We start from the raw sequence: 27,491 nt of genomic DNA, 5'->3' as shown, positions 1-27,491 counted from the left end.
CCCCCGCATCCTCCTCCCCGCGATCCTTTTTGCGGGACGACGGGACAGCTGCGCGAAGAGACGGGACGGCGGTTTTGCGATTTTTCGCGTAAAAAGACCTCTCCACTTTGTGCGTGCGTGCGTACACGATTACGGCGGGGTTGCGTCATTCGACGCGGAAGCGTTTCCCGGGAAAATTTACGCTCCGCGGTCGCGCCGGCCGCGCGAAAAGTCCGGATTCGTCGGTAACCCGCGCGTCGAGCCTTCGTGACTCCCTCCACCCCGGCGAGAGTGTAAAATTATGGTTTCATTGCTCATGCGCGAGATGAAAATTTCTCCCGGGAATAATATGATGCGTTATTAATTTTACGCGGAATTTCCCGCGATCCCCTCGGTCAACGCTGGCTTCGATCTCCCTCCGATTGGAATTCGACCGGTCACTGCCGCTCGTGATTTTACAAGTAGACTTTCCGCCGTTGCGGCAACTTCCCAAACGTCATTCGCGGTTTTTAACGTGAAAACTCGCGAATGAAAAAAAAGGTTGTTAACGTTAAAACTTATTTCGAGCCACGACGGAAACGGAATAATATTATTGCGGCTGCCGTCGCATCGATTTATCGATCTTAATTTCACGAAGCTGCGCGCAAATTTTATGCGACGAAGGCGTCCGTTGAACGCCTGCGAGATCCTTTCGCGGCTGCCAGATGTTAAAGGAGTACCAGCGCGCGTGTGCATCTACCGTGTATACGTACGTATGCGCATTTGCCTGAAGAGATTTTACCTTCTCGCGCGACCAGGTTGGCGCATCGTGTGAAGAGGATGCACGAGTGAAATTCTCCTATTGACCTTTCACAAGCGCGACAAAAATGTCGGAGCCAGTTCTCTCTCTCTCTCTCTCTCTCTTTCTCTCCTCCTCGTAAGCGAGCGCGACTCATCGCCTCACGAGCACGCGATCTCCGTCGATAGTCTCTCTAATTGGGGTTCGCGCATTTTTCCCGTCGTCTAAGTAGAACGTGTTCAAAACTCGATAACTCGATCTTTCTGCATCGTCGAATGGCGAGGACTTTCTTGTTCTTTTTTTTTCACGTTTCTCGTGTCAGGACGATCGTGCCTCCCGGCGAGATCGCGGATTTTTCTAAGCTCGGGAAGGAAAGCACGACGATGCGATCGCGTCGTCGCACGCGTCTAATGCCGCGGACAAGACGGGATCGTCAATCCGTTTTTGAGACGACCGAGGCTGCCCAGTTATCAAACGGTAAAACCTTAAAGTTCACAGTGCCAAGGAAAACGAGGAGCCTCCTCGCGAAGCAGCCGATGTGTTATTTGAATTCCACTAGCATAATATCACGAGCGTGGCGGGCTGCGAAATGCGAAGTGTGTACCTTGTGCAAGCTACTCATTATTCACCACAGTGTTCACCACACGACAGGGCTTAACATTTTTTTCCTCCGTCGATTAACTCTTTTGTCAGTTCTGTTTAGAGAAACTATACTCTTCTTATGATTCTAACCGCACAAATAGTAGCAGGAATATACACGGTAAGGTTATCACTGACATCCCTGTTGGAAATTTCCAAATGGTTCCCACGGAAATCCGACGAAGCTCATATGAATCCACATAGGATAATAAAAATCCATACAGGAATCCACATGGTTCGTGAAAATTCATATAGGAATCCACATGGATTCCTGTCTAGGACCTGGGTTTTCAGCGCAAATCTCCAGGGGCAATCGTGAGATTCCATTTTAATATGGTTTGAATACACACACACACACACACACACACATTTCCTCTCGATGTAATCTCGAACATAGCTGATATTCAATGGAACTTATTTTCAAATAATTCCCAGAAACGAAAATCTCCCATTAGACATCGGCTCTGTTCCGAACAGACACTGAGAAAAGTGTTGAAACCAAATCGAAAGCAAGTGTAGCGGCGGTGCCGGTTGTCAAAGCCAAGGGCGAGATCTCGCTGGGAAAGAGATTCATCTTCTCGGCTTCGGAGAGTCAGCGCGGAAAGTGGAACTTACGTGTCCATCTAACGGGCCGAATCGCCGGACGAACGCGGTCGGTCCTGCCTCCTCGCGCGTCCCCCGTCGGTCCGTTTGAGATCGACCTTATGCGCATTGTGCCCCAAGTGTCGCGATGGGGAGGGATGACAGTAACCATACGCGGGGTCACGGAGAGGCGGAAGTAACGATTAAGCAGCGAAGAAAGAGCTGTTATATTAGTCGGCGCAGCATTGTGCGACGGGACCTGGCGTGATGTGTCGCTACCTTTGTGCGATCGTACGACATGCGTCTAACGTCCGCCCATTGAGGCACGCTTCGAGATAATTCGCGTGTTTTACGATCCGTACGGGACCACGGAGAGAGCGACGACGGAGGCAACGGAGAAAAGACGACGGTGGAGGCGGCGCTCGATCATCTTTTGATCCGTCACGGCGTTCCTGCGCGTTAAATCACGGACGTGACGGAATCGTTCGCAGAATGCCCGCGGCTACGAGAATCCGGAACGGCGAAAAGAGAGATGGGGATCGCGCAAACGTGGGCAGCAGTTCGACCCTTCGACCCTTCCGTTGTCGCTCGTCCCTCTCGAGTCGCCGTTTATTTCCGCGCTCGGTGTTTATCTTCGAAACCGGTGCGCCGCGCGAAATATATCAGATATATTTCTGTCAAATCAAATATACACACAGCTTTTTCCGTACACACAGATCGGTGTTGAACTTGAAGTCGTCTTTACACACGAAGTTTTATATTGCCTTAAAGCTTTCCATCGAAAATACATTTATACATCCTACATGGAGGCAAAATTTTGTTAAATCAATCCGGAGAGTCACAGCCGCGTCGAAGTAACGCCGAGACGCGTTTAGTTCGTTTATTGTCAAGATTATTATTATAATTATTTTATTGTCAGTTTAATTCAACCGAATATCTATTTCCTCCACGTAGAATAGTACAACTTACGTAAGGACTTTTCGATATCGATCTGTGAATATCTTATTGCAGAAGAGAGCGGAACGGGAACGCTATAATTAGCGAAACTGAGATGAAAGAAATATAAATCGTCGACGACGCCGATCGCGGGTATTTCGCACGGCCGGCCGTTTCGAAAGTAAGGCGCAAGATAAAGCTCGTTCGCGTCGGCGAACCGGATTTTTTTGTTCCTCCCTTTGGAAATTATCGGGCGTCTCGCGGCGGACGACAGCGATTATTAATGGTCCGGTAATCGAATCGCGAGGCCTCGTTAGGCCCGGAGGTGCGTGCGTCCCGTGAGAAATCGAGTTAAACGACATCCATGGGCGGCGGTATGTACGCGCACCCGATCGCGAGATTTCACGCTCCAACGGACGATCGGGTTGGTTATTCCCCGGGCGGTGGCAAAATAGACGCGAGTTCTTCCGCGATCGATATCGACGATATCGTTCTTGTTCGTGCGCCGTTTTTACCGACGCGTGTAACGAGATGATAACAATGACGGGAGGAACGCCGACGCGAGCGGCTTGCGTCGCGATAAGCTTGTCTTGAACAAGTCCTTCTGGATAAGGAAACTCCATGGGCGAGTTCGTTAACCGAGCGAATTCTCCTGATCAGGCTTTTCATTGCACGCGGTCAATGAGAAAGAAGCTGCGACACCTCGACGAGTTCCCCGACGCATCCTGTATCCAATGAGAATTTGCTCCTTGTAAGTTCTTTCTTCGTCAGAAGAGAAAGAAGGAGCAGGCGGAGTTGTCGCTCGTATAATGGAATTAAAGTGTGCGTTGGTTAAAAAATCACGATACGGTAATATACAAAAGGTGTGTGTGTGTGTGTGTGCTCGTGTGACGTAACGTTCGTTTCGATGAAAGCAATTTATTCGTGAGTCACTCTTTCTATAGGAGAATGAGGGAGCGGGAGCGTCGGGGAGTATGGATTTCGTGCGGATTTCTTTTTTACACGCATGTTACGCCGGGTTATAATTAACAGCGCTCGTGGTTACGCGCTGTGGTGGCGGTAACTCGGAATTAATCGGCGATAATTCATTCTAAGTCGATGCGCACCTGGGGCCACTAATATTGAAATATGTTAAGGGTTTCTCTGCGACGGTGCTACTGCGACTTCTCGAATAGCCCATAACACATTCTCGCATAGTAATTCGGAAAAGGATTACCGTTTGTGCGGGGTACGTGACAAAAAATTGTCCGCATACTGAGAAAAAAGTGTTCGGTATTTGTAACTATAATCGCACAGAAAAGGAATGATAAGTATTATAGTCGGGAAGATCATTTTTGCAGCGAGTGTTATCATAGTGTTATGATGATAATATGCATATATGTACTAAAAAAAAGTGCTACATTCAAGTAAATATTTATTAATCAGTTAATGTTGGAATAATCATTTTACTTGGATTAAGTAAATATTACTTGAATGTAATATTTCTTTTTTTAATATGAATATTGCTACTATTATTTGTTTGTTATATCAACAGTGATAAAATAATTGTGCGATCATAATCGTGAGAATCGAACTTAGACTCACCCGTGTTGCACTCGTTGCCCGTCCATCCGTCATTGCACACTTTGTCGCCGTCTTCGCTGCAGTTGTAATGACCGAAAACGTCGTCTCTACTCCGGCAGAACTTGGTGCAGGTAGCGTTGTAGTAATGCTCGTCGCACTGGACACGTATCCGGTACGCTAAGTGAGCGTTTCTACCTTGATGATTGAGGGTGTGCCACGTGGACTCGGGCAGGACGATGCCGCTGTAACTCGTTTCCTCGATCACGCCGGCGCTCGGTACGTCCCTCGCTTGCAGGATCAACGTGAATTGCCTCTGCAACGAGAGATATTTCCAAAATGACCTTTCAACGATCACCGTGAGATATGACCACTTTGTTATAACAAATTCATATAATAAATTCATTAAACGATAATCTGCAGGGGAAAGTACGACGCGTTACGTAAAGCTTGAATGTTGTTCCGCCGCTCCAAGCCTCGTATTCTCCTCAATGAATTTTACTTCTAATCAGTAGTAGAGAATAATTATTCGAACAAATATTCATACCAAGGATATGTAATGTACGTGTATACACGTGGCGCATTAAATCAAGACCGAAATGGAATCACCGGCGGGAACATTCCGGATCGTTTTCGCGACCCGACATCTCCGTGACGCAACGGAGTCGGATTAAATACAGAACGGTGATGTCATGGGCGACAAGGGCTCGTTTGAAAGAGGAAGGGAGGTGGTTTGATGAAGGCAGTAATTAACCCTTGCCCAGCTTGAATAATTCCTTGCCGGGTATGGCCCTAAGTGGGACCCTCGGAGAGCTGGTGCTTTTGCAAACTTATACAGCGTCTGCTGACCTTTCGGGGCGGTTTAAATTATACGATAGTGTAGGGTTACCAATTTCAGACGCTTATGTAACCGGGAGAGTAACACGAAAGCGCATCCGTCGTGCAGAACTGCTCAGCGGAGAACAACTTCCGCTGTAAACGGCACGGGTAAACATCCGCGTCGATTCCGACGCGATAAATCCGATAATGGGAAACAAGACGAACGTCGCAACATGCCGCGCCTCCCTCGCTTTCCTCATTTACTTCTGCAGGGGACGCGTCGCGTAAATTATCGTTTCCTCAAATTGCGGCGTGATTCATGCACGCGCTCAACCCCTGAACTCGACGAAAGGCAGAGAGTAAGAGAGAGACGCAACATCGTGGGCAGGAGTTCGATATTCGCGCGAGTCGCGACGAGCATTGCACTCCGATCCATTCGTAATGTCCGCGCGGCGACAATGCGCGCAGAATCGGCCGTAGATCGGGATAATTACAGCAGTTTGCACGGAGGATCGCCGGTGCGGTCTCGTCCTTCATACGGCCGACGTATCTCCGCCATCGCGTTGCGTCCCGGTCGTTCGCGAGGGAGAGGAACCCGATCTGGGTACCACCAATCAAGAGCCGTGAGTGACGCGGCAGGCTAATGCAATAAATAAATTCGAATGGCGCGCATCGGCCGCGGAGGAAGACGCGGCTGTCCGCTCGGTGTGTAGCCGTGCGCTGGCACCCGACGGGGTTACAACACGGGAGTCGGCGATGGTAGAAAGCTGGAAGTGTTCCTGATGGAACCGGTCCCGCGAAAAAAAGATCAGCCAGCGGCGCGCATCGGCGTCTCGCGTGCGCGCTCGCGCCGGTATAATGAACTTGACGATCCTCGGAATTAGACAATGAGCGTGAACGGACTCCGCGAGAGAGCCGCGGCTTCGGTATTCGATCTCGCCTATCCGGTCGAAAAAAAAGGGTCTATCCGCGGAAGTGCTTTGCGCGTATCGAGATACGAAAGTGGGGAAAGTTCGGGATCGGATTTTCCCGTTCAACGCGAGTTTCTCGAATTAGTGATCATTATTACCAGATTTGTGAATATTTCCAATTGATATTCGCAAATGCGATATGCGCCTAACCGATATTCGTATTCCTATCAATGACACACGGATATAACATTCGCAAGTATCAATTAGAGATGTCGCACAGTACTGAGTGGTAGTTATCGCTGATTTCATCGAGATTTTATTAGGTAACGTGCTATGAATATTGATATATTTTTACGTGGAATTGTTTCGCACGGCTTCTCACCTGCCGCACTCTTCGGTTAGAAATATGTTTCTCGCAGGAAGCAAGTTACATACCGCGATTGACGAAACTTTCGGCGAGAGACGCGGATCGAGACAGAATGACGTCCCGTTGGCGGAATATCCGCTTCTCACGCGAGTGTCGATTTGCTGTTTCCTGCCGATTCCTCCCCCGCTTTTGTGTACTCGTTTTTAATCGTGCGCGTGAACTGCGGTATACTTCGATCGGTTCGGGGATTCGCGAAAACTTCCGCGATTTGCGAGCGTTAAAATCCGGCTGAAACCGAGATCGGAGCCTGTATCGAAATTGCGAAAGAGCGACGCGTGTTTTCTTTTCGTCTCGCGTTGCGGCAAGAACGATATACCGCGATGATGCAGTCTTCACGGCACAAAGAACATGTTGTGGTCAATCCGCGACGAGTCAGACGTCTCGCGCTAAACGTAAAGTCAGCTCGCCGGCAGTACCTAGAGCAGATGAGCACTAATTGGTGTTAATTGGTGGCTCGCCCGAGGGCCGGCTTTCCCACGCCCGCGACTTTCGTGCTCGCTTTTTTTACATCTTATATATATATATATATATATCATATATATGTATGTATATATATATATATGTATATATATGTATATATATGTATATATGTGTATATATATATATATATATGTATATCATATATGTATATTCTAATGCGACTGACCGGCCGTCCCGTTCGTTTCCCTGTGAAAAGAACGTTCTTTGTGCTCCACGTCGCAACGCTTCCTTTATCGTACCGCTCTATTCCTCCGCGACGAGTTTGTCACAATTGAGACGTAAATGGTTTAAGGTTAAGGTCGAAGGAAGTGACCAATATCGCGTTAGATTTTTCGATTCTCCGGCTCGATGGACGTATCAAGTTCGTCGGGTCTACGTGCTCATAGCGCGTTCGTCGCATTTTATGAGTTACATAACACATCGAACGCACGATATTACGGTGACGTGATATTTCGGTAGAAAAAACAAACTGCAAGTCGTTAGTCGAGACGTAGAAGTAACCTTTTACGCGAAAATACGAGATCTGTCTTAAATATAATACATGTATAGGTTAGGAGATTTTTTTTCACAAAATACACATTTCAATTATTAGCGTATTAATGACAAATCTTTTGTGCATGTTAACACTTGTTCAGTGTTCATGAGAAGAGAAACCTTTGAATCAATTTAATGTATGCGCGAAAATAATGCATTGCGAAATCTCGAGAGACGCGATATGACAGCGGCCGGAAATCAAGCGCGGTCTGCCGCTTTCCACTTGCCGGATTGCACAAAAGCGAGCCCTAAACGTCCGCTGTTACCGGGAATTATTGCCGTGTACGCAGCCCCGGAACAAAGAAACGAACACGCGTAGTGCGCGCGCGAGAAGAGCCGAGAAGCACCGCCGAAGGCGGCGCAATCGTGGATCTAGGAATTCGCGTGGGTGTTTCGCTACTCCGCTCGCAGCTTTACAGTCACGCGGGCGTACCTGACGAATTTCCCCTTTCACCGTTAAACACTGAGGGGAAATTGAAAGCCAGCCGGGACTTCTCCTCGAGCACCGGCGTACCGTCGTAGCCGTCGATGATTCGACCGAATGAAAAACGAGTGGATGAAGATGGACGACTGAATCTTTCGTAGGATATACCGGGGGTATAAGATAAGATTGAGCGGGGAGAATTGAGATTGCCCCGTAAATAGTACAATAAGATGATCCTCTCAATGACGAGATAAACACATCGATTATATTTGACAAAGACGAATGCACCGCGTTTAATAGCCGTCGGCAACGCCATCGTGAAATGACGGATATTAATTTGATCATCGGCGAATCGCGTTGTTCGCCCCGTTCTTATCCGGGAGAGCCGATTGACCCGCTCTTTTGACCTCTTTTGAGGAAATACAATAAGTATAACGCGGAAGAGAGGAGAGCGTGGGATGCGCATACGTGTGTTGCTTCGCGGTCGAATGCGTCATCTCGTATTCCACGGTCGTGCGGTACGTAGCATGAATTATCCGGTTTCTTAAATCGTACGACGCCGTACACACGGGTATGCACGTACACGCGCGTAAACCATTATTCGAGCGCGCGTGTGAGCGTGTAAAAAACGCGCCGGTACGCAGCGAGAATCGCGGAGCGGGGCCGGCGCTCGCGCTCGGCGAAAAAGGATTTCCCTTTTCGCGATTAAACGGGCGCGGACAAAAATCGAAAGCCAGCCGCGGGACGGCGCGGAACGCCGACGATCCGTGCGAACGCGATGCCGATGGAATAGCCGATCGATCGTCCCCGCGAGGAGGGACTCGCCGTCGGAGGAACTGCCGCGCCGACCGACTCACGTAGGCGTAGGAAATCAATTAAGCCGAGCGGTATTCTCGGAGAAGTCGATGCACGTCTGTTTTCCCGCGATAGCCAATTAATTAATTTCCTGCGTGAGCGAGGTCGGTTCCGAGCCGGCCGGAGATCGTTGCGAGCTTTCGAGATCTCTGCGTACCTTGCGGAGTTTCAGAATGTTCCATGTTAAATCTTCGACAAATATGCTTATTGAACATACCTCAAAACCGTTGTTTGTCACCGAGCGATTTCGCCGATCCGATCGAAAATATATAATGTCGTGGATAAGAGCCGAGTTCTTGTCTTTACAGTTTCCTATCGCTCACGCATCTATAAATATTTTCTACAGAGAAAAAAATTTCAGAGGGTGAGAGAGAAGTTCAGAATTGCGCTTTCTATAATGTGAGTATCCGCGCAATGCGATATATAAAAATAATGTTGTCGTTCCTCGACAAACATCTTCCGCATTTTCGTGCCTACAACAATCAAACTGTCGTCGAACGTTGTCGCGTTCAAAGAAAGAATTAGCCACAGGAGCTAAAAAATACCCGACGGCTAATGTCCTTGTTACCGTAGCGAAATTTATTAGCTATTTGAATGAAGGCGCTACAGTGAACAATATATCTGTACCTCGCAGCAAATGCATCTCATCTAATAGCTAATGTCGTCGCTGCCGCAGCTAATAAATTGCGCAACGACATTAGCTGTTCCTATTTGAGTTGCCACGGCTAGATTTTAGCCTCCCGTGGCTAATTCTTTCCGTAAGTACGGCCGATGTGGGATTCGCGCGATTTGCATATCCGGCGTAATAGAGCATCGCGGCGAAGCCGATTCGAGGCGAGTCTAAGGGGATCGACGGAAGCGAGCGGACACGTGAAGCACGTAGGATCCCGCTGCGAGGCTATCTGGCTGGTTGCCTACCTGCCTGCCTCGTCCGTCACTCTATCGGGACTATGACTTACGTACGTGCGCGCGTATGTATGCGTGTGTGCGCGCTGGTAAGCGCGCGGAGGCAGGTAGATGGGTACTTACGTACGCCGAATAGAGCGTGGCGAGTCTCTTCTTTCTCTCTCTTCTCTATGTCAGACGACGTGTCTTAGGTTTCGCGGAAAAGATCGAACGAGTCGTACGTGAGGACGCGTACAAAAGCGGAGGACCGGCGACGACGGTCGGTCGACGACGTACCTTCGAACGGGGATATATCGAGGCTCCCCGTCGATTTCTCGCGCCAATCCGCCGCTCTCTCGCACGCTACCGCGATTCCCTTCAATTTCCGACGCAGGATTTATAGTCGGTCGCGGTGACGCGAAGCTAGAAAACGATGCACTTGGCGGGTCGTCCTCCGAAAATACCGCTTGACATCCCGATGGCGGCGTTGGAGGTGGAATTCGTGAGAGACTTGGATGGAGTCGAGAGATCTTGGCGAATTTTCAGTCCTGAGGGCGATGAGAAAATCATTTTCCCCGTTGAATTTCTACATTTCGCTCGGGCCTTTCTTCTCGATCGGCCGGATGTGCACGTGTGCGTGGTAACGTTACGTAACGCGGCTCGCCTCCGTATCGCCAGGAAAGTAATCGCACACGGCTACTCTCGTCCCGTAGCGGCGAATCAATCTCGCTAATTGACCGAGCCGGAACCACCGGACAGCGCGTCGCGCCGTAATTGAAAAAACACGGCGACGCCGAGGAACGCGGCGCGAACAGAGAAGCGGCAAAAGGTGCGCGCGGCGGCTCTGGTTCTGGTTCTGGCTCTTATTCGCTCGCTCGCTCGGCGATTCCGTCCGGTATGCCGTCGCGTCGCGTTGCGTCGTCCACCTCTCGGTAGCGCATTCCCTTCGGCGGCGGAAATCTCCGTTCTGGAATCCCGGAGACTGTCCTCGCTTCCCAATTAGCCGGGTAGCTAATAAATCTCGCGGCGTACCCAGAACTCTCAGCGAAGAGAGAGACTTCGAGCGAGAGAAGGAGAAAGAATAAAGCCACGTAAAAGGGAGCTGAAGAGAGACGAGATGGAGGACGAAGAGAAGGAGGAGGAGGAGGAAAGGACGATGACGGGAAGAAGGAGAGGAGAGGATCCCCTGGTCGGTGGACGAAGAGAGGAGATGCTCGTGGAGGAGAAGAGGCGTCCACTATCCGCGAGGGCACAAGGCCAAGTGCACGGCGCGCCTTCTTCCCGCTTAAAGGAACCAAGGTGGAAACGCCGCGTAGTCGCACGGCGATGTTGATGATCGCGGTGCTGGTAGTGGTGCGTTACCTGCATAATATAAAGCGAGAGCTCAGAGAAAGAGAGAGAGACGCTATGCCTCTCGCATTAAACGCTCGCAGACCGCCGCGTTACGCCGCGAACGTACTTACGCCCGGTGAGTGCGAGTGACTCGAGGCTTGCGACACCGTGTAATGGATGTGTTTGTTATCGCGCGTCGTCGGCGACCCTCGTCGTGATCGTCGAATGCGTGAAGACGCGGAGAGATCGACGCGAAAGCAGAGATCGCTTTCCCACGAGCGACTCTCCGACTCCCGCTAAACTGGACTCTCCCCCGCTTCCACCGGAGACGAAAGGTTTACGGGAACAACGAGGAGATCCTCATATCCGACTGTAAATTCCTCCCTCGCGTGACTCGCACCACGAGAGTCAGTTAAAAAGGAAAGATAGCGGCGAGTCATGGAGATCGCGAGGTCGCGTCTCTCGGAGAAAACGCGAATCGAGAGACACTGCGCGCCGGCGTTCGTCCGGACGGGCTCGACAGCCTCTCGGGAGAAGGGAGATTTAAGCGGGAGAGAAAGAGAGGTGAAGGGAGAGAGACGAGCTTGGTATGCGCTCCGCGCAGCGGGTTCACACACGACCGGCCCAAAGGAGAGGACCCCGGGGCCCCCTTCTGCTCCCTCCACCGAGCCCCCCGCGGACGCGGGGATACATCGAAGCGAAGAACCATCGCCCAAAGCGTGGCGACATTCTCTTCTGCCCCTCCCGCCACACTCGTGTGCGCGCACCGTTGTATTGTGCACCTGCCGGTGTTTACGCGCGTCCACCGACGCCGACACGCGCGCCCGCAGCTGCGTATTTAATAATATAAGCGGCCGAATGTAAATCTCCCCCTCCGAGATGGAGGGAGGGGGAGAGAGAGAAAGCACCGTGATTGCAGCCACCCCCGAGGCGATCGGTTTAAAGGGGGCAATTTCGGCGCGGCGCGAAGTAACGAGGACCGGTTCGCGCGGAAGTTTCGACAAATCGGCCGCGCTTCCGCGTTAAAAGACCACGGCAATTTATGCGCCCGCGAGGCGGAATCCGCCCCGGTGCTCGCTCGCGCTTCAATGGAGGGAACTCGTTGATCCGCCGAGAGCTACCGGCTCGTGGAGGAAACACGTTCGTTCCGGCCGTGATAAAAAGTAGCTTCGCCTCTCTTGCGCGTCACCGATGGGAAGCTGGCGCCTGACTCGAACGAGAAAAAGTTCGGAACCGTAGTTTGTATCTCAGAAGAGTTGACTCTTTGGTTGACTTCGAAAATGTTGCGGTTTCGAGGATTCGAGGAGAGGCGCGCAAGACCGACGCCGCTCTTTTAGAAATTTCACTGAGGGATTTTTAATATTTTAATACGCGTTTGTGGACTATTTTCCAGCCCGTTTGTATCTGCCATCCCCTTTGCAGAGGTGCGGGTAAATCGAAAAATGATAGTACGGGTGCAAACGAGTTATGTTGGCATTTTATGTTTTTGTTCGTTATCGAACGACAGGCTCACGTACATGCGAGCGTGCGGACGTTCTTCGGCTCGTCCGTTCTCGTTTGTAACGCGCACGTGTAAACTGCTTTCTTCCTCGCACACGTCGCTCCGTAATTAATTCACGGAGCATCCTTATCTCGTGTCCTATCTTCGTAATTTCCGCATGATCCGCAGTTTCGTTTTTCACGATCCGCGCAACCGAACGAAACTTTCGATTGCGCACGTTACCCGCTCGATCTTAATTTATACGCTCGCGCGCATAACCGCTGTATTAGTTTCATATCAACCTTGTATCTCTTTAACGGTGTACTTTGTAATTATTCACATCGTTATAATTCATAGAGTTATTCCGATAATATACTTGAGAACGCGTCGGACGTTTCCCTTTCCTCTCTGTCGTGGGTAAATCGCGAGTAATTTCTCTCTCTTTCTCTCTCTCTCTCTCTCTCGTTAATTAGCTAGGTTAGTTAGCTCTAGTTAGCTGAGTCATTGCTAGGCAAAATCATATACATGCAAATTTGTATGTTCTTTTAATTTATCGTGAAACTGGCTAGATTTCTAGCATTTCCGTTGCTTTTGTATAACGTTTATTTAAATTACACATAAAGCTTTAATGCTGGTTTACATCGACGATTAAGATCGATTTTAGATAACCGGAATCTGGAATATATATATAGTAATATTAGACACTATCTTATAACATTGTACCAGATATAGCATACAAATTTGTGTGCTGTAAGTTGAAACTTACAAGGATTATCCGAGGACATAAATCTCTCTCTCTCTCTCTCTCGTTCCAACTGTCCGCCAATGTTATTTTAAGAAAGCAATTTGCGGCCGAGTTTCCATTCGGTCGCGGCAATAGTAATAACGATCGGACAATAAACGTGGAAATTTCACTCGATAGCCGATGACAAATTGCGCAAGTCATTACATTGATAGCGCTGCGCTGCGATCGCACTAATGGAATTAAGATTAATAGCGGCGCGTGGGAGCCGCAACGTGACGGTTGTCGTCGCGATCCTCGATTTTCCGCGGGGAGATTGTCCTCGCGCATGAACCGCGGCCGGGATCGATCGCGACGGGACGGCCGGCCGGATCGGCAATCAAGAAATCTTTAATTCGCGCGAACGTAAATCTCGACGGCGCACGATGCGCCGTGATTGCAACCCCCGCGGGCGATCGCCGGCAAAGAGAGCAATTTCGGAGCGTCGTTCCCCGGAGACCGGTTTGCGCGGAAGTTTTGACAAATCGCTCGCGCTTCCGCGTTCGAAATGGCCGCAATTTGCCGATTAGAAAAAGGGCGCGACTCGCCGGGGACGCGCGGGGAAGCGCGACGCGCGAACGGCCGGCCGTCCGTCCGCCGATGCAAATCCCCCGGGCGTTATTCATTATTCGTCGCGTATTAACGGCGCTAATATATTTGAACAACCGTAGGTGCCCCGCTCGCGGGCTCGCCGAGGTTTATTCACGACACTATTAAAGCGCGACCGGGTTGCGGTGCGTGCCGCTCGGTTCCGCGAGCGGCGTCCAAATGAAACGCTAAAAGGCCATCCTTACGGAAAGGATAGCTCGATCATCAGGTCTCATTATGTTTCGCGATTACCGTCGAATCGTTTTCGTGTGTCCGAAGCAGCGCGGCGAAATACGCGAGACACGAGCAATCGTTGCCGCCGCGATCCGATGCGATCTTTCGTTTCCGTCGGGAAGCGAGAACGAAAAGAAGGTCTACACAGGTAGGAAATTCTCCGGCACCTTCCCGATGCTGGCTTCTTCGAAATCGCCATTGGTGAACGGTGGATGGCTGTGTGCTCGGCGGCGGAGGCACGCGAAAGAGGCGGTCCACCGAATTTATATTCGAGCCGATATCAGAGAGGAAGAATGAAGTAACGCGAGAAAGCCTGGAGAGGATCTCGATATAGCTGCGAGGGAAAACGGTAGTTTCGTGACGCGGCGCCGTATACCGTCGGGGCCGCCGCCGGTGGCACAGGGCAACGAGGATATCGATGGGAATGGAAAACGCTCACGAATGCTGCGTGGGGCCTGCTTTCGAGGGAGAAAGAGAGAGGAGACGCGGATGTACACCTGTTCGGTCCTGACTCACGTCGATCCCCGCGGCGTTCCGTGCGACGCGTCTTCGAACGGGCTCCTTCATTTTCGTCCTCCGTTCCCCTCGCGCCGCCGCCTGCCGTGATGAATGCCGCTCGGCCGAGCATCGTTTATCATTATACGTCTATTATCGAAACTACGATTGTCGGGATTAATCACGCGCCCGGGGAAAGGAGATTAAACGCGCCACGGTTTCCGACTCAATCCGGAGGCAGGCTTTCCTCCTTTTTGTTCCCGTCTAAGTATCGCGCGGGGCGGCCGTGCGCCGCTCGAGGAGCAATCTCCGCGGCCGAAGTCTAATGGTGAGATCACGCGAGAGCGCAGAAATGCCCAGCCGTCGATTAGGATCGGCGGGCGATCGTCGTGCATCGCGAACGGACGCGCGTCAACGCGCGGGGAACCTTCAATAAACTCCCCTCGGCGAGACTGAAAAACTCGTGCAAAATCCGCTCGCTCTCGAGAGAGAGAGCACGTGAATATTCTCTATAGTTAAAAAGATCGTCTTTCTTTTCATTTCTCCTCGGAAAAACTCGTGGGAAAATTCGGAAATCCGTTTTTTCCCATTTTTGTCCCCCCCCCCGCACGCATCCGCCGGAAAGAAACCGCGCGAAAGTGCGAAGAGAGCCGGACGTTTCTCGAGCCTTTGAAACTGTAATATTAAACACGCGCACTGTCGTCGAACGACAATTCCCCGCAGCGTTCACGTGGATTCCGGCGACGTCTCGTGACGTCCCCCCGCCATTCATAGTGGCGCCCAGATTGGAGACATTATGCGCGGCCCTCTATATGTGTTCCGACGCGTCGACATAGTGGCCGGTCGTGCGTGCCGGTGCATACAAAGCGCGGCGAACAGGTATATATGCGCCGCGCGCGCGTTGCATGAATCGTGCGCTCAGGTTCGCGCATTGGCATTAGTCGGACGCGCCGGGGGGAGAAATTATCGAAAACGATCGGCGGATAAGGCGAGGAGACACGAGACGGCGGGAGAAAGGGAGCGATCGGGAGGAAGGATTTCGCGGGTGCGACTCGTTGAGGACGGTGAGAGGGGCGAGGGGGAAGGACGTCGGAGAAAGGAGACGCGAAACGTGCCGTTCGAAGATGCATACGAGCATCGGGAGAGGAGGATTGTGCAAAAGCTCCGCCGTGCTCTCATCTCGCCGATCGCTTCCCGTGCTGTTATGCCACTATCGAAGAGAAAGAGAAAGACAGATCGAAGGAAATATAAAGAGAAAAAGAGGGAGGGAAGAAGGGAGAGAGAGAGAGAGAGAGAGAGGTGCTTATCCCTCTCCATATTCCTCCCCATACATCGGTATTGAAATTCGAAGCGGGGAAAGTCGACGACGATTACAACGTTTGACGCGGCTGGGGCTATCGCGGCCGCATCACGTTCGCGTAAACTAGGTCGCTATTAGAAAACTCCTCCGCGATCGCGGGCGAGATATTCGCGCGCGTAACTTAACGAAAGTTAACGCACGGGAGAAAGAGCGGAGGGAAAGGGCAGACGCTTTTTCACCGCAGCGTTGTGTAACGCGAGACGCCGAAAACACATATATATATATATATATCGCACGTTTTTCCGCGCATCCGACGGAAACTCGACGGCCCCCAATTGCCGCGATGATTTCGGGCGATTTCGAGCTGCATTACACATATTTGATTCTCGCGATCGCCACGCAGGTGAATCGTCATCATCGGATGCCGGTTCGCGATGTAACACCGTGTGTTAACGCCGGGCAACATCTTCGCGCACGATCGAGGCACCGATGACTCGTTGTTCAGCCTGTCGAGGATCACCCGAGGATTTCTATCATCGAGAAGGTAACTCTCTCGAGCGTTCTCGAGCCAGCCGCTAAACGCAGGTGGCATTCGGTAGCGCGCGAGCGCACACTCGCCGCTCGCGCGCCTTCGACGACGAGATTATATATACCGTATTCAATCAGCGGGAACGATAATGACGGTATTATCCGCGGTAAGCGATGAAAGTCAGCCCGTGTTTACCGTTTTTCGAGGTGGCGGGCGCGAAAACGGCACCGTAGTTATTATTACACGTGGCGAACGCGGCGGTCAGATACCGAGGCATCCGGGCTTTTATCTCCGCGGCCCCCCTTGCCCCCTCCGCGTCTTATTCACCGTCGCGTACGTAACCAACGGAGATAGAAAGAGTGAGAGAGAGAGAGAGAGAGCCCACACTCTCGCACCCACGTGTGCGCTTCCCACATAGCACACGGCTGCTTTTTATCATGCACTCGCGGCGCCATAATTAAATTAGACCGGCGAAGCGCTAAACGATCGAATGCAGTTCTCGCGTGCGCGCGGCCGGACGACCGTAGGAGCCCTTCGCGGAAAGGAAGCAATTTAGAGGTTTCCGTTTACGTCCCTCGCGGTGATCCTTGAAGAGAGAAGAAGAGAGGGACAGAAGGGGGATAGAGGAGGGGGGGGCAAAACTCGCCGGTCCTTTGTCGCGGGTCCTCCACCTCCTCTCGGAGGAGGCACTCGCGAGCGAGTTATGAAATATACAAACAGAGAAACGCTAGCTGTGCGTGGCGCTCTTCAAACAACCCACGATACGCGCGGCGTGTAGGCAGCAGGTAGGTGAGGTGGATGAGCACAACACGGGTGCGCTTTCGAACGGCTCGCGGGAATGCGTGTCAAACAAACGCGGTGGTACCCTTCGGGGCCCGTCAGGCACCCACCGAACCATCGTCTGAAGAAGGCACTCTCGACGGTCCCCCTCTGTGTACGCGCGCTCTCTCGCGAGGGCACGCCTCGTGCGCACTCCAGAACAGTCTTTCTCTCTCTCTCTCTCTCTCTCTCTTTCTCGAGGACTGTTTGGGGCCCCTCTCGAAATCGCTCGTACATTATGCTGTAATTACGTCGGACGACGAAGACGGCGAACGGTAGGCGGTGGGCGCGTTACTAATTAGATACTGACGTTGCCTCGCTAGAGAGAGAGAGAGAGAGAGGGACACAAGTGTGCATGGACTCTTCAGAGGCCCGAAAAGGACGGGATTTTCCCAACGAGTGGTGGTACAGCGAGCGACGAGTAGAGTCTATTCCGTGGCGTCGCGGGTCAGCGAGATTTATAGTACGTCGATGTCGCAACGATAAATGATAAACACTCGACGTCCAAGTGAGAAGGAGGGGGAGTATCTCTCGAAGAAGCGTCGCTTCTTCGTCTTCCTCAGCTTCCTCTCGCTTCGTCGTCTTCGCGCCCCGCGCTCGCCTCCGCGTCGAGATTTATTATACGCGGGACGATTATTTCGTCGGCGAAGGATGTGGGAAACGAATGGCGATTAACAACCGGCGCGTAGCAGCGCTCTCGGCAGCGGCAATTTTCTGCGGATACACAACGGGTGTACGAAATTCGCGTATAAAATCACCGGTCGTTCACGGCCGAGCGAACTGATTCATAACTACAGAAGAAGCGGCGGGTGTAACTTCGGCATGGGTGAACGATCGTAAAAATTCGCCGCGCGACCGAGGTAGACGCCGAGTGGAGGACAGAGAGAAAGAGGAGGGAAGAAAGAGGAGAGGCGAAGATACAAGCGGGGTACAACAGGAGAGAAAAAGCGGGAGGGACCAGCGGGGAGGAGGAGAGGCGCGAGGTCTCCTCGTCGCGCCCTAAGCGACTGGAACCGAACTGGAATTCTACGCAACGACTCTCCGCGGATGGGAGAGAGAGACCAGCGGACCGGAAATCCCCGCGCGATTCGAGAACCTCTTCGACGCCTCGACAAAGGAATCGGGGCCGAGAAGTTCGCCCGGCGATACATATAAAGCGGAAAGTTATAAACGCGACTTTTACCGCCGCGGTCGTTAGCATCGCCGTTGCGAAAGAACGGCGCGCGCTCGCGATTCACTCGGCCGGCTTTCGGCGATTTCGAGAATGGCCAGCTCGAGAAATGAGACTGCGGACGCCGATAGACACACACGTACACGTGCATATGCACGTATTATGCACGCACACAGAGCCGACCCTCCGGGGGGCGGTGTCGCTAATGAGACGCTCTCTCGGCGTCGTGTTACGACGTCGATGATAAATGATTCGTGCGGCCGATTCGAGTCCGAAACGTGTCGTCCCCTCGTTACGTCTTCATCGTCGCCCGTCCGCCTTTCGTGCCCGGCGACGGCCATTGTGCCGGTGACCAAACAAAATTACGTGGCCCCGCGCCGCGCACACCGGCGTTATTAATCGCGCGACATCAAATTAAGCGCGTCATCCCCCCCTCCCCCTCGCCTCGTGTAACGGCGGTTGGCTGCTTGGGATTTTCGGAGTCGTCGGCGACGCGTTCTCACGGATATTAGGTGCCCCCGCGCGAGACGTTTTGGCAACCCGACAACTCTCGGAATGCCTCTTGGCCCGTATATATCCTCTTGACGCCCGTTTACGCGTTAAATGTGAGCGTCTGATTCCCGTCTCGCGCTGACATTATATGCGACCTCCGTATATCAGGCGAATAACGCCGGCGAACGGTACACGGAGAGAATACACGCGGTGAACAAGAGCGCGATATAAGCCTCGCTGATTCGTGGACGTAATTAGGACCCGTAGACGCGAGACAGTTTCGCAAACGCCTTATCGCGACATGATGTTTCGCCGTATTTGGTTGATTCAGAGATCCTTTTTCCGCAACATACATTGAAAGGAAAATATTTAGTTGTAACCGTATATTCGTAACGGTAATCATCGATTGAAGGAATTACAGTCGGGAGAACTATTTTTCTAGTAAGTGTTCACTATAATTTCAGTCATAATAATCTTACCTGCATATTTCTATTACCGTTTTTGTTAAAAAAAAAAGTATAGTTGCGGACGAAAATAGAGCTATAATTTCTTTCAATGTAAAATACATATTCCATTTGTCAACGTGTTTTTATAAAAAAGAAAAAAATGCTTGGTTCATATCACAATTTGTTTCAGTATTTACGGAAAAAGACTTTGAAGTCAACCTAACATTTCACCCGTGCCGTTTTTCAAAATACTGAGCCATACCACTTCCGGGAAAACAAACAAATAAGCATGACAAGTGAATAAAATGTCGTTGAAAAAATATAAGTCGAAGTTCAAGAACCTTAGCTTATCGTAAAATGACGCATCATCAAGAAACATGACTTACCGTCCATCGGAAGGTGAAGGGGAGCTGCAGGGTGACAGGTTCGGCGAGGGTAAAGGTGTTCGGGCCGAGGGCGTGACTAGATACGTTGCCGAAGCTGCAGGTGCCGATGGCAGTGACATTCGACTGGTACTCCTTGAGACAGAGCCAAAAGGCTGTCGAGCAGGGCTTCGTGCACGGCGGGACCCCTCCTCCCCCGTCTCCCCCGCCGCAACACCTACCGTCCACCAGGGTGCCCCTGTTGTTCGACAGCGAGAGGATCTGCACCTCGAAGTATCCGCTCGCGGTTGTCGCCTGCGGCAATAAATAAAGATACTTTTAATAACTATATAAAATTTTTTTAATCATGTTACTATATATATATATATATATATATATATATATATCGATACAATCGCTGTGTACGGACGTAATCGCGATCAGATAATACGGGAATTTCTAAAATCACACGCTTCAGATAAAGAAAAAAAAAAGAAGAAGCGAAGTTCGGAAGGCGCTCGACCGTGCGACGGCTCGTCGAGCGTTGCGCTATTACGTAAATTGTGGAAAATGAATCGAAAGTAATTAACGGAGAGGAGAAAATATCGCGTTGCGAAAGATTTTCTCGTAAAATTCGGTCCCGAGTTGTGAGCCGGCGAGAGCGCGGTGCCCCGAGGAGCCTCGGGTTACAGTTCGTTATTGCGTATCGTGGAAACGGAAGTCTCGTGTTAATATCTCGAAAGAAAGAGAGGCCTCGGGCGAACGCGCCGAATGCAGCAGCAGCAGCAGCTTCGGGCCAATCTCGGTAAAGAAATCGGGCAGGTTTCGAAACGATCGCGCGCGGCCGGGCAATTTTCGAGTTCGCCGCGCCAATACGGCGTGCCGTTACGCGCGATACGCATCGCGCATTCTACGCAGACACTTGCTTTACTTCGTTCTCACACATGCACGCGCGCGCAATCCTTACGCGACGGTTCGCTTCATTCGAGGGGTTTTTAATAAGAGGCGATCCGAGTAAGAAACGCGCGCGGGAATGGACGTAAGCCGAAATTAAAAATAATTTAATACGCGGGTTGTTACACTCGTTAATTTTGCGCACGTCAGTTTCTTCGGGCAATCTGATGCCGATACCGTCCCGACCGTAGGAATACCCATAATTTCCGAAAAATTCGCGAAAGCGAGGAGAGTGGCTGACGAGATGCGTCTCAAAGGAGCAGAATCGTTTGTAAAATCACGAATTTCTCCGTCGACCTTAAGCGAGCTTCAACGGAAATTTAATTTGACGCTTCGTCATCCCGAGAAAGCGGTACGAGTAAGCGGCAGCCCGTATACGAGACCGGTGCCTCGAAAAAGTGAGTTTTGTCACAGTTGCGCGCGTACTTGCGAGAAGATAGACGCGAGTGGAAATACGGGATCGCAAAGTGCACAGCGACGATCACGCGCCGGTGCGGGTAGGCGCACACGCGTGCGCGCACGTGTGTGCCCCCTACGTTCGTATGTGTATGCACGTAAGCCTACGTAATTACCGTAAGAGTAAGATCGAAGGTAGAAAGCGCAAAGGATCGTCTGCTGGCCTTTGCTTACCATAACGCGCTTCCTTCTACGTTGCATAAGGCCGGCCTCGCGAGTGACATTTTAGCGGATCGAGCCGCCGAACGGCACCGTGCGATTCGGCGTGTGTCGAATCAACCGACGAAATGATCGGCGAAAAGAGCAAACCGCCACACGACTGCAGCGCGAGTGATCCGCCTGATGGACTTCATTCCGCGAGCGAAATGGCACGTGCGGTCAGCACGTACTTTCGACGAGCTTCAGCGAGCCCTTCGAGCGCTTTACGATCGAACGGTGGCCGCAAAGGTGGCCTTACGTGTACAACCCCTACCCTGAGCTTGCCTCGTTAACACTGTAAAAATAATGTTGCGATTTATCTTCGCGTTAACCCGACCCTGTTCGCCAATAGCAATAATTATCACCGCGACGGGATGTATTTCTGTTAACAGTGTCTGCCCGGTGTTTTTTGCTCGTTTGAAAATTGACCGAACGACCACGCGACTTCTGAGAGCCTCGCCCTTTCTCTCTCTCTCTCTTTCTCGATTCTCGACGACGACGTCGACAGACGTAGTCGTCGCGTTTCTCGTCGCTCGTTTACGACGATGGTGACAGCGACGATACTGCGGCGATAAATCCCACAGAACGAGCCTTTCCGCACGTAGAGGCGCGTTTATTTGGAAAGTGAACGCCGGCGACGGACTCGTACGCCGAGTTTTATTAGCCGAGCATACTTATTCTGGAGGCTCTCCCGCTTCGCCGGTAACCTCCTGCCTCCGTGCGAGGTCCTCCGACCGGCCGCGGAGGACCCCGCGAGAGAGAGAGAGCAACGCGCGCTCCGCAAAGTTTGCACAGTCCGCTCACGTGCCGGCGAGAAATTGCCGGAGTCCGAGAGAGCCGAGGATACTTTAAGCGAGCCGACGCGGAAGAGCCTCTCCGATGGAGCCGCGGACGGGCGCTCACCGTGGGCCTCTCTCTCTCTTTCTCTCTCGACGGGAGATGCCTTCGAGGGAATCGCTCGCGAACGCGACGTGAATATCCGCTGAAATTTCGACAGTGGGTTAGAAGATATAACGTAAATATACTCGATAACATGTTAATGATGTGACTTCGGTGCCATTTTTTTTGCACAGCGAAACGATACGTTAATATCATTCTTACACATCGTTATATAACGACCGGTGTAACACGGCGTACCGTTGCCGGTCTGATGAAAAAATACACGAGTAAGTCGGAAATATAAATAACATTTGGGCGACGTAATAGTAATAGACGTCGGGATATTTCACGGTAACGTTATTATATCACGTAACGTAATTTACTAACGTTACTTAACCGGAGGAATAAATTGGAAACTTTTGCTCCGTGCGGCGTATCGAAAAAGGAAAGCCTCACTCTTCCCGAGTTCTCCTATCTCGCCGGACCACTTCTACTCAATTGCGCCAATTCGAAAACGTGAGAAACGCGCCCCGCCTTGAGCTTGAATTCGCCGGAATTCGATCGCGACGACGGCTTTCGCGCCCGGCTACGTTCACACAGCTGAAGAGAGGTGCGCGCAACCCAGTGTGTCTGCGCGTGTGTTTCTCTTTCTCCGTCTAGCCTAGTATTTTCCCACATGGTCGCGGCCGGCCGCCGCCACCCAGCGATAATTGAAGTTCCCCGGGGCTGTCGAGGTGTAATAAAGGTGGACACCTCGTATTAGCGACCACTTCCCCCCATCCCGCGCCTCGCCTTCCTTCGAACTTCGCAGCGATCACTTCTTTCGTCTTTCGCAGCGACACACTCGGCTTTCGCGGTTATTAGGTTGAAAGTTCATCCCTTTCTAACCACACGTTACACGCGGCGCATTATAATAATATCGCTGTGTGTGAGCACGCGCGCGCGCGCGCGCGCCTTGTTCTTCGAATCCCCACGATTAATGCGAGGAGAGGTCAAATCTTCCGTTGGTACGAAAAAGGCGGCCGTGAATTTTTAATTACGATAATTCGCGCTCTCGACGACGCGACCGAACACTTCCGAGGAGAGGCCGTTCGTACCCTCCCGTCGTTCCCACGATGATCGGAAGGCGAGAGGTCCAGCTCGGGACTGCGAGATTGATTTCTGGACACCTGGTACGTGCAGCGGAGTGTTTTACGGGCATTTTATCCCCATCGCGGGTGTGTTACCGTGGCCGTCAGCGCGTATACACGCTTCGTAACCTGTTACAACGCTCTCCGCTTCACGTGCGTGTACGTGTGTGTGCACGTGCAGCTGGCATATGTGTGCGATCACGTGTATAGACGAGAGACGAGCAAAGGAGGCGTCCTTCGGTGTACCGAGCGCGCGTGTGTGGGTGTGTATACGCGTGCACGTGAGCGCGCGCGCATGAGCGCCCGCACCGCTCGGTTCGTCGGAGAAGAGCCTTTCCTTTCCGCATAGCCAAGGTGCAGCGAGCCATACCTCGGTGCGCCTACTTTTATACGCTCTCGTAGAACTCTGCCGCGCGGCTAGTACGAATAATTCGCTCAGACGGACGGACGGCCGAAAAAAAAAGAAGAACCCGCGAAACGCATACTGAGGAACGACTCTACCGTGTCCTCTCTCCTCCTTCGCCGTCTTCCTCCTTCCCTTTGTTCTGCCCTCTTCCGAGGAAACTCACTCGCGACCCGAGACCAGTTCCGCGCTGGCGCGAAAATCGTTCGCGCCGCTTTCGAAAAGGAGCCGGCGAACTGGCGCGATTTTCCTTTCGCCGGGAAGAGCCGGCAATTACCGCGCGGAATCCCGCTTCGCGCATTCCTCCTCCTCCTCCTCGCGCCTCGATTTTACAATGAACAGGCAAATGAATAATGAAAAAGTAAAACTTCGTTTGAAGACCGTGACCGCTCTTTCGTCGAAGTCTGTTGTGTCTCTTGGCGCAATTAACAGCGCTAATCCCGATCGACGAGTGGGTAAATCGAATCAAGAAAAAAAAGAAAAGGGGGAGACTCGGATGTCGTACCGGTGTTGAACTGAAACCGGTAGTCATCGGTACTTAACTCGTGGACGATACACTGATTTAAAAAGCGGATAGTAAGTATAGAAGGGTGATCGTACACGAGTCGATTGTTATCGTCGATCTCATTAGCGCGGGATAAACGTGGGCGGGGAAAATGGACGCATGGAATATATGTAATTATGTAAATACGTAATTACAGCCGGCTATGATTATGTAAATCCGCGTAAGAAGTGTTCTTAATATCTTAATTGCAAGCCTGCTACCGTACTGTCGCAGCGGGACGCATCGACGAAAGCAGCCCCGTATCTTATCATTAGATGCTAACGCTAATTGGAGAGCGCGGCGCAGCGCGAACTACGAAAATTTCCCATTTAAATACGCTAAATTGGCCAAGTAATCCGCGTTACTTTAAATAGCACGCGACGAACGAGCCCGAACGGATAATCGATGTGATAGTATGGAGGGAAAAGGGGGAGAGAGAGAGAGAGACTCGGGCCGGCGTAATAATTTTCTAAAACTGATTACGCGAACGCGATCTCTTCCCCCTCCCCTCTCTCCCGTATCCTGCGCGCTAATAAAAAGTGAACGTGAATTATTTCTTTTTATTATCCGTCTTTATCTCGCCAATCAGCGCAGATTGCGAGGCAAGCGTTGTGCGATCGATCCGCGCGACTCGCAAACGGGAAGAGGGGGAGATATGAGAAAGAAAAGATCAGCGAGAAGCAGAAGATAGATAGAAAAGAGAGGCAACGGCAACAACAGCAACAGCAACAACGCCGCACCGACGACTGACGTGATTTCGGTTTCGAAAATCGTCCGGACCTTTCATTTTATCTCTGAGCTCCCAAGTCGTAGGTAGTAATTACCGGTGGCCGCTACCTGCCCGAGTGAAATAGACCTACCGAACACCATTTAATTTTATACCGTAGAATCTGCACGGACGAATCGCCCGTGTGTTTACGTATGCTTTCTTTTGTGTGTGTGTGCGTGTGTGTGTGCACGTTGGTCGTCTGTATTGTACGTCTCGTTTCTGCAACAGCGCACCGTTGCGTTTCGCGCGCTCACGTTTTACGGGTTTGTGTTGCTCCGGTACGAGCTTAGTCCCTACGGTCCATATATCTCTCTCTCCTTCCTCACCGAGGAATAGGGAGACCTATACTTAATATTATTTGCTACCCGCTCTCGGACCCCGACGGCAAGGCTGTCGGAGCTCTTTCTCTCTCTCTTTTTCTAACCATGGATCGGCCACAAATTACCGAAATAATTAAAAACTCTTACTTCGCGTGGGAAGTCCTGCAGAATTCCTGGCGTCGCGTTCGCTCCTTTATCATCGCATAGATGGTAGCCGAGACGATCAAGGTCGAGATCAGATCATCCGAATTCCGATTAAATACTTGTCTCTCTTTCTCTCTTTCTTTCATTCTTGCGAATCGCCTCCAACGGTCACGGACTAAATTCTTCGACTCCTTCTAGACGCTTCTCTTTTAAATGCTTTTTAATAGGGGCGAAAAACGTTATCACGTGAGTCTCTAATTGCACGTCGTTGACGGTGGATTCGTTAAGACAAGAGCCACGTCATCATGAGTAGTAAAATTCACGAATGAACTGATAAGCCGGAGATCGTTAAAACGCCGAGATTAACAAACGCGGCGACGATACTCCGGAGTGAGCTATTATTTTCACATTCTCTCCGGCGACCAGATTATTAATTCGATTTAGCTGTAAAGGGGCGCGCGTTTAAGACGCTTTATCGATCGAGCAATAAAACTCACAAGACGATATACTATTCCCTCCCTACGATAATTATACGACAGGTAGTTCTCGTTTTGCAGCCGCTTAGCGGCAAGATTAAATTTCCACGTGCGTATGCATTATATTTTCCCATGCGATTAAAACAATCGCAAAACCTTAAAACTGTTGTTCCCGCTCGCCTACCTGCCCTCTTCCCATCCGTCATACTATAATCCCATCATCCGTCGAGACCCACTGAGAGATTCATCGGCGAGAAAACGTTTCGCGAATACACGCACACGTGCACTTCACTTTCCCAAGTGATTTCAGACCCCGGTCGATGCGTGGGTATATCGTGTTCGTCACGAGAAGACTCATGGGAACTTGTCGTCGGTAGTAAAACAGCGGATCGCTGCTGTCGATGAGCTTTTGTTAGGCCAGCCGGAGGAAACTCGATCGAAAGGCTGGGCCGAGCGAAGAGATCGCGTAGTCGCCTCTCCTAGGTCGAACGTCTTCAACCTGCTTTCCTCTTTCTCTCTCTCTCTCTCTCTCTCTCCCGAGAGAATCATGCGCCCGAAACGGCGGGAACAGGTGTGTGTCGGGAGGTTTTCGTGAGCCAGCTCCTCCACGCAAGGCGTCCGTCCGGAGAGACGCGCGGGCAGGTGTATCGGTTTCGTTCTGTTAACTAATAAGTGTGTACAACGTTCGATGAAATCTCAATAACGATCCGCTCATTCCGGTCGAGCGATCATCGTTCAATGCACTCCAATCTTCTCCTGAAGATAGTAGTCCACTCTTATGTCCACCGCAATTAATTTCGCGTCGGTGCGCTTTTAATTTCGCAAAATCCATACAGTCGTGCGAGCGAACGGGAATAATAATAATAATAATAATCCATGGGGCGGCAATTACAACAGCTGATGCGTCTGATCGCCTTCGGATTGTCGTGCCCTCCGAGTTCTCCAACTCCGCAAACTTGGCGAATCTCGCTTCTCCGTAAGAAGATCTCCGTAATATGACAATTACGAGCACGGTAACTTCGTAAATTGCGTATTCCCCTTGACTCGCTCGTTTTACCTCGCGAACACTTCTCTCTCTCTCTCTCTCTCTCTCTCTCTTCCAATCCTCTTCGCTCCGAAGAAGGAACTCTGAGGACTCCGAAGTGTAAAACAATCAAGCCGAGAGACCGCCTGGAGCGCAAGCACAAAAGGCCGTCGCGCTGCGCGCAGCGAAAAGAAAGCGGTAGCCGCGGTCTCTAATCAGCGGACTATAGATTACGAGGGCGATTATTCCCGATTACATGTTGTGTAAGTGCGCGCGACAGTGGCCGCAGCGATTATACCGGTAAATCGAGTGGGGCGAAACGCGATAATAAATTAAAAGGAAAAACGGCGCCCCTC

General features: G+C 51.3%; 1 protein-coding gene across 2 annotated transcripts in view; it reads right to left on the bottom strand.

Moving 5' to 3' along the window:
- The window catches only part of LOC106747026 (protein jagged-1), an 80,238-nt gene that overhangs the window by 6,683 nt on the left and 46,064 nt on the right, over positions 1 to 27,491 (bottom strand). For both annotated transcript variants that reach the window (XM_014624261.1, XM_014624262.1), the window contains 2 exons: positions 19,863 to 20,153; positions 4,499 to 4,790 (listed from right to left, as the gene is read on the bottom strand). In XM_014624261.1, the coding sequence (XP_014479747.1) occupies positions 4,499 to 4,790; positions 19,863 to 20,153 (583 nt within the window). The remainder of the gene's footprint in view (positions 1 to 4,498; positions 4,791 to 19,862; positions 20,154 to 27,491) is intronic.

Source organism: Dinoponera quadriceps, unplaced genomic scaffold, assembly GCF_001313825.1.
Source record: "Dinoponera quadriceps isolate SergipeBrazil2010 unplaced genomic scaffold, ASM131382v1 scaffold2088, whole genome shotgun sequence".
Lineage (NCBI taxonomy): Eukaryota > Metazoa > Arthropoda > Insecta > Hymenoptera > Formicidae > Dinoponera > Dinoponera quadriceps.
This window is presented reverse-complemented; position numbering and strand designations above follow the sequence as displayed.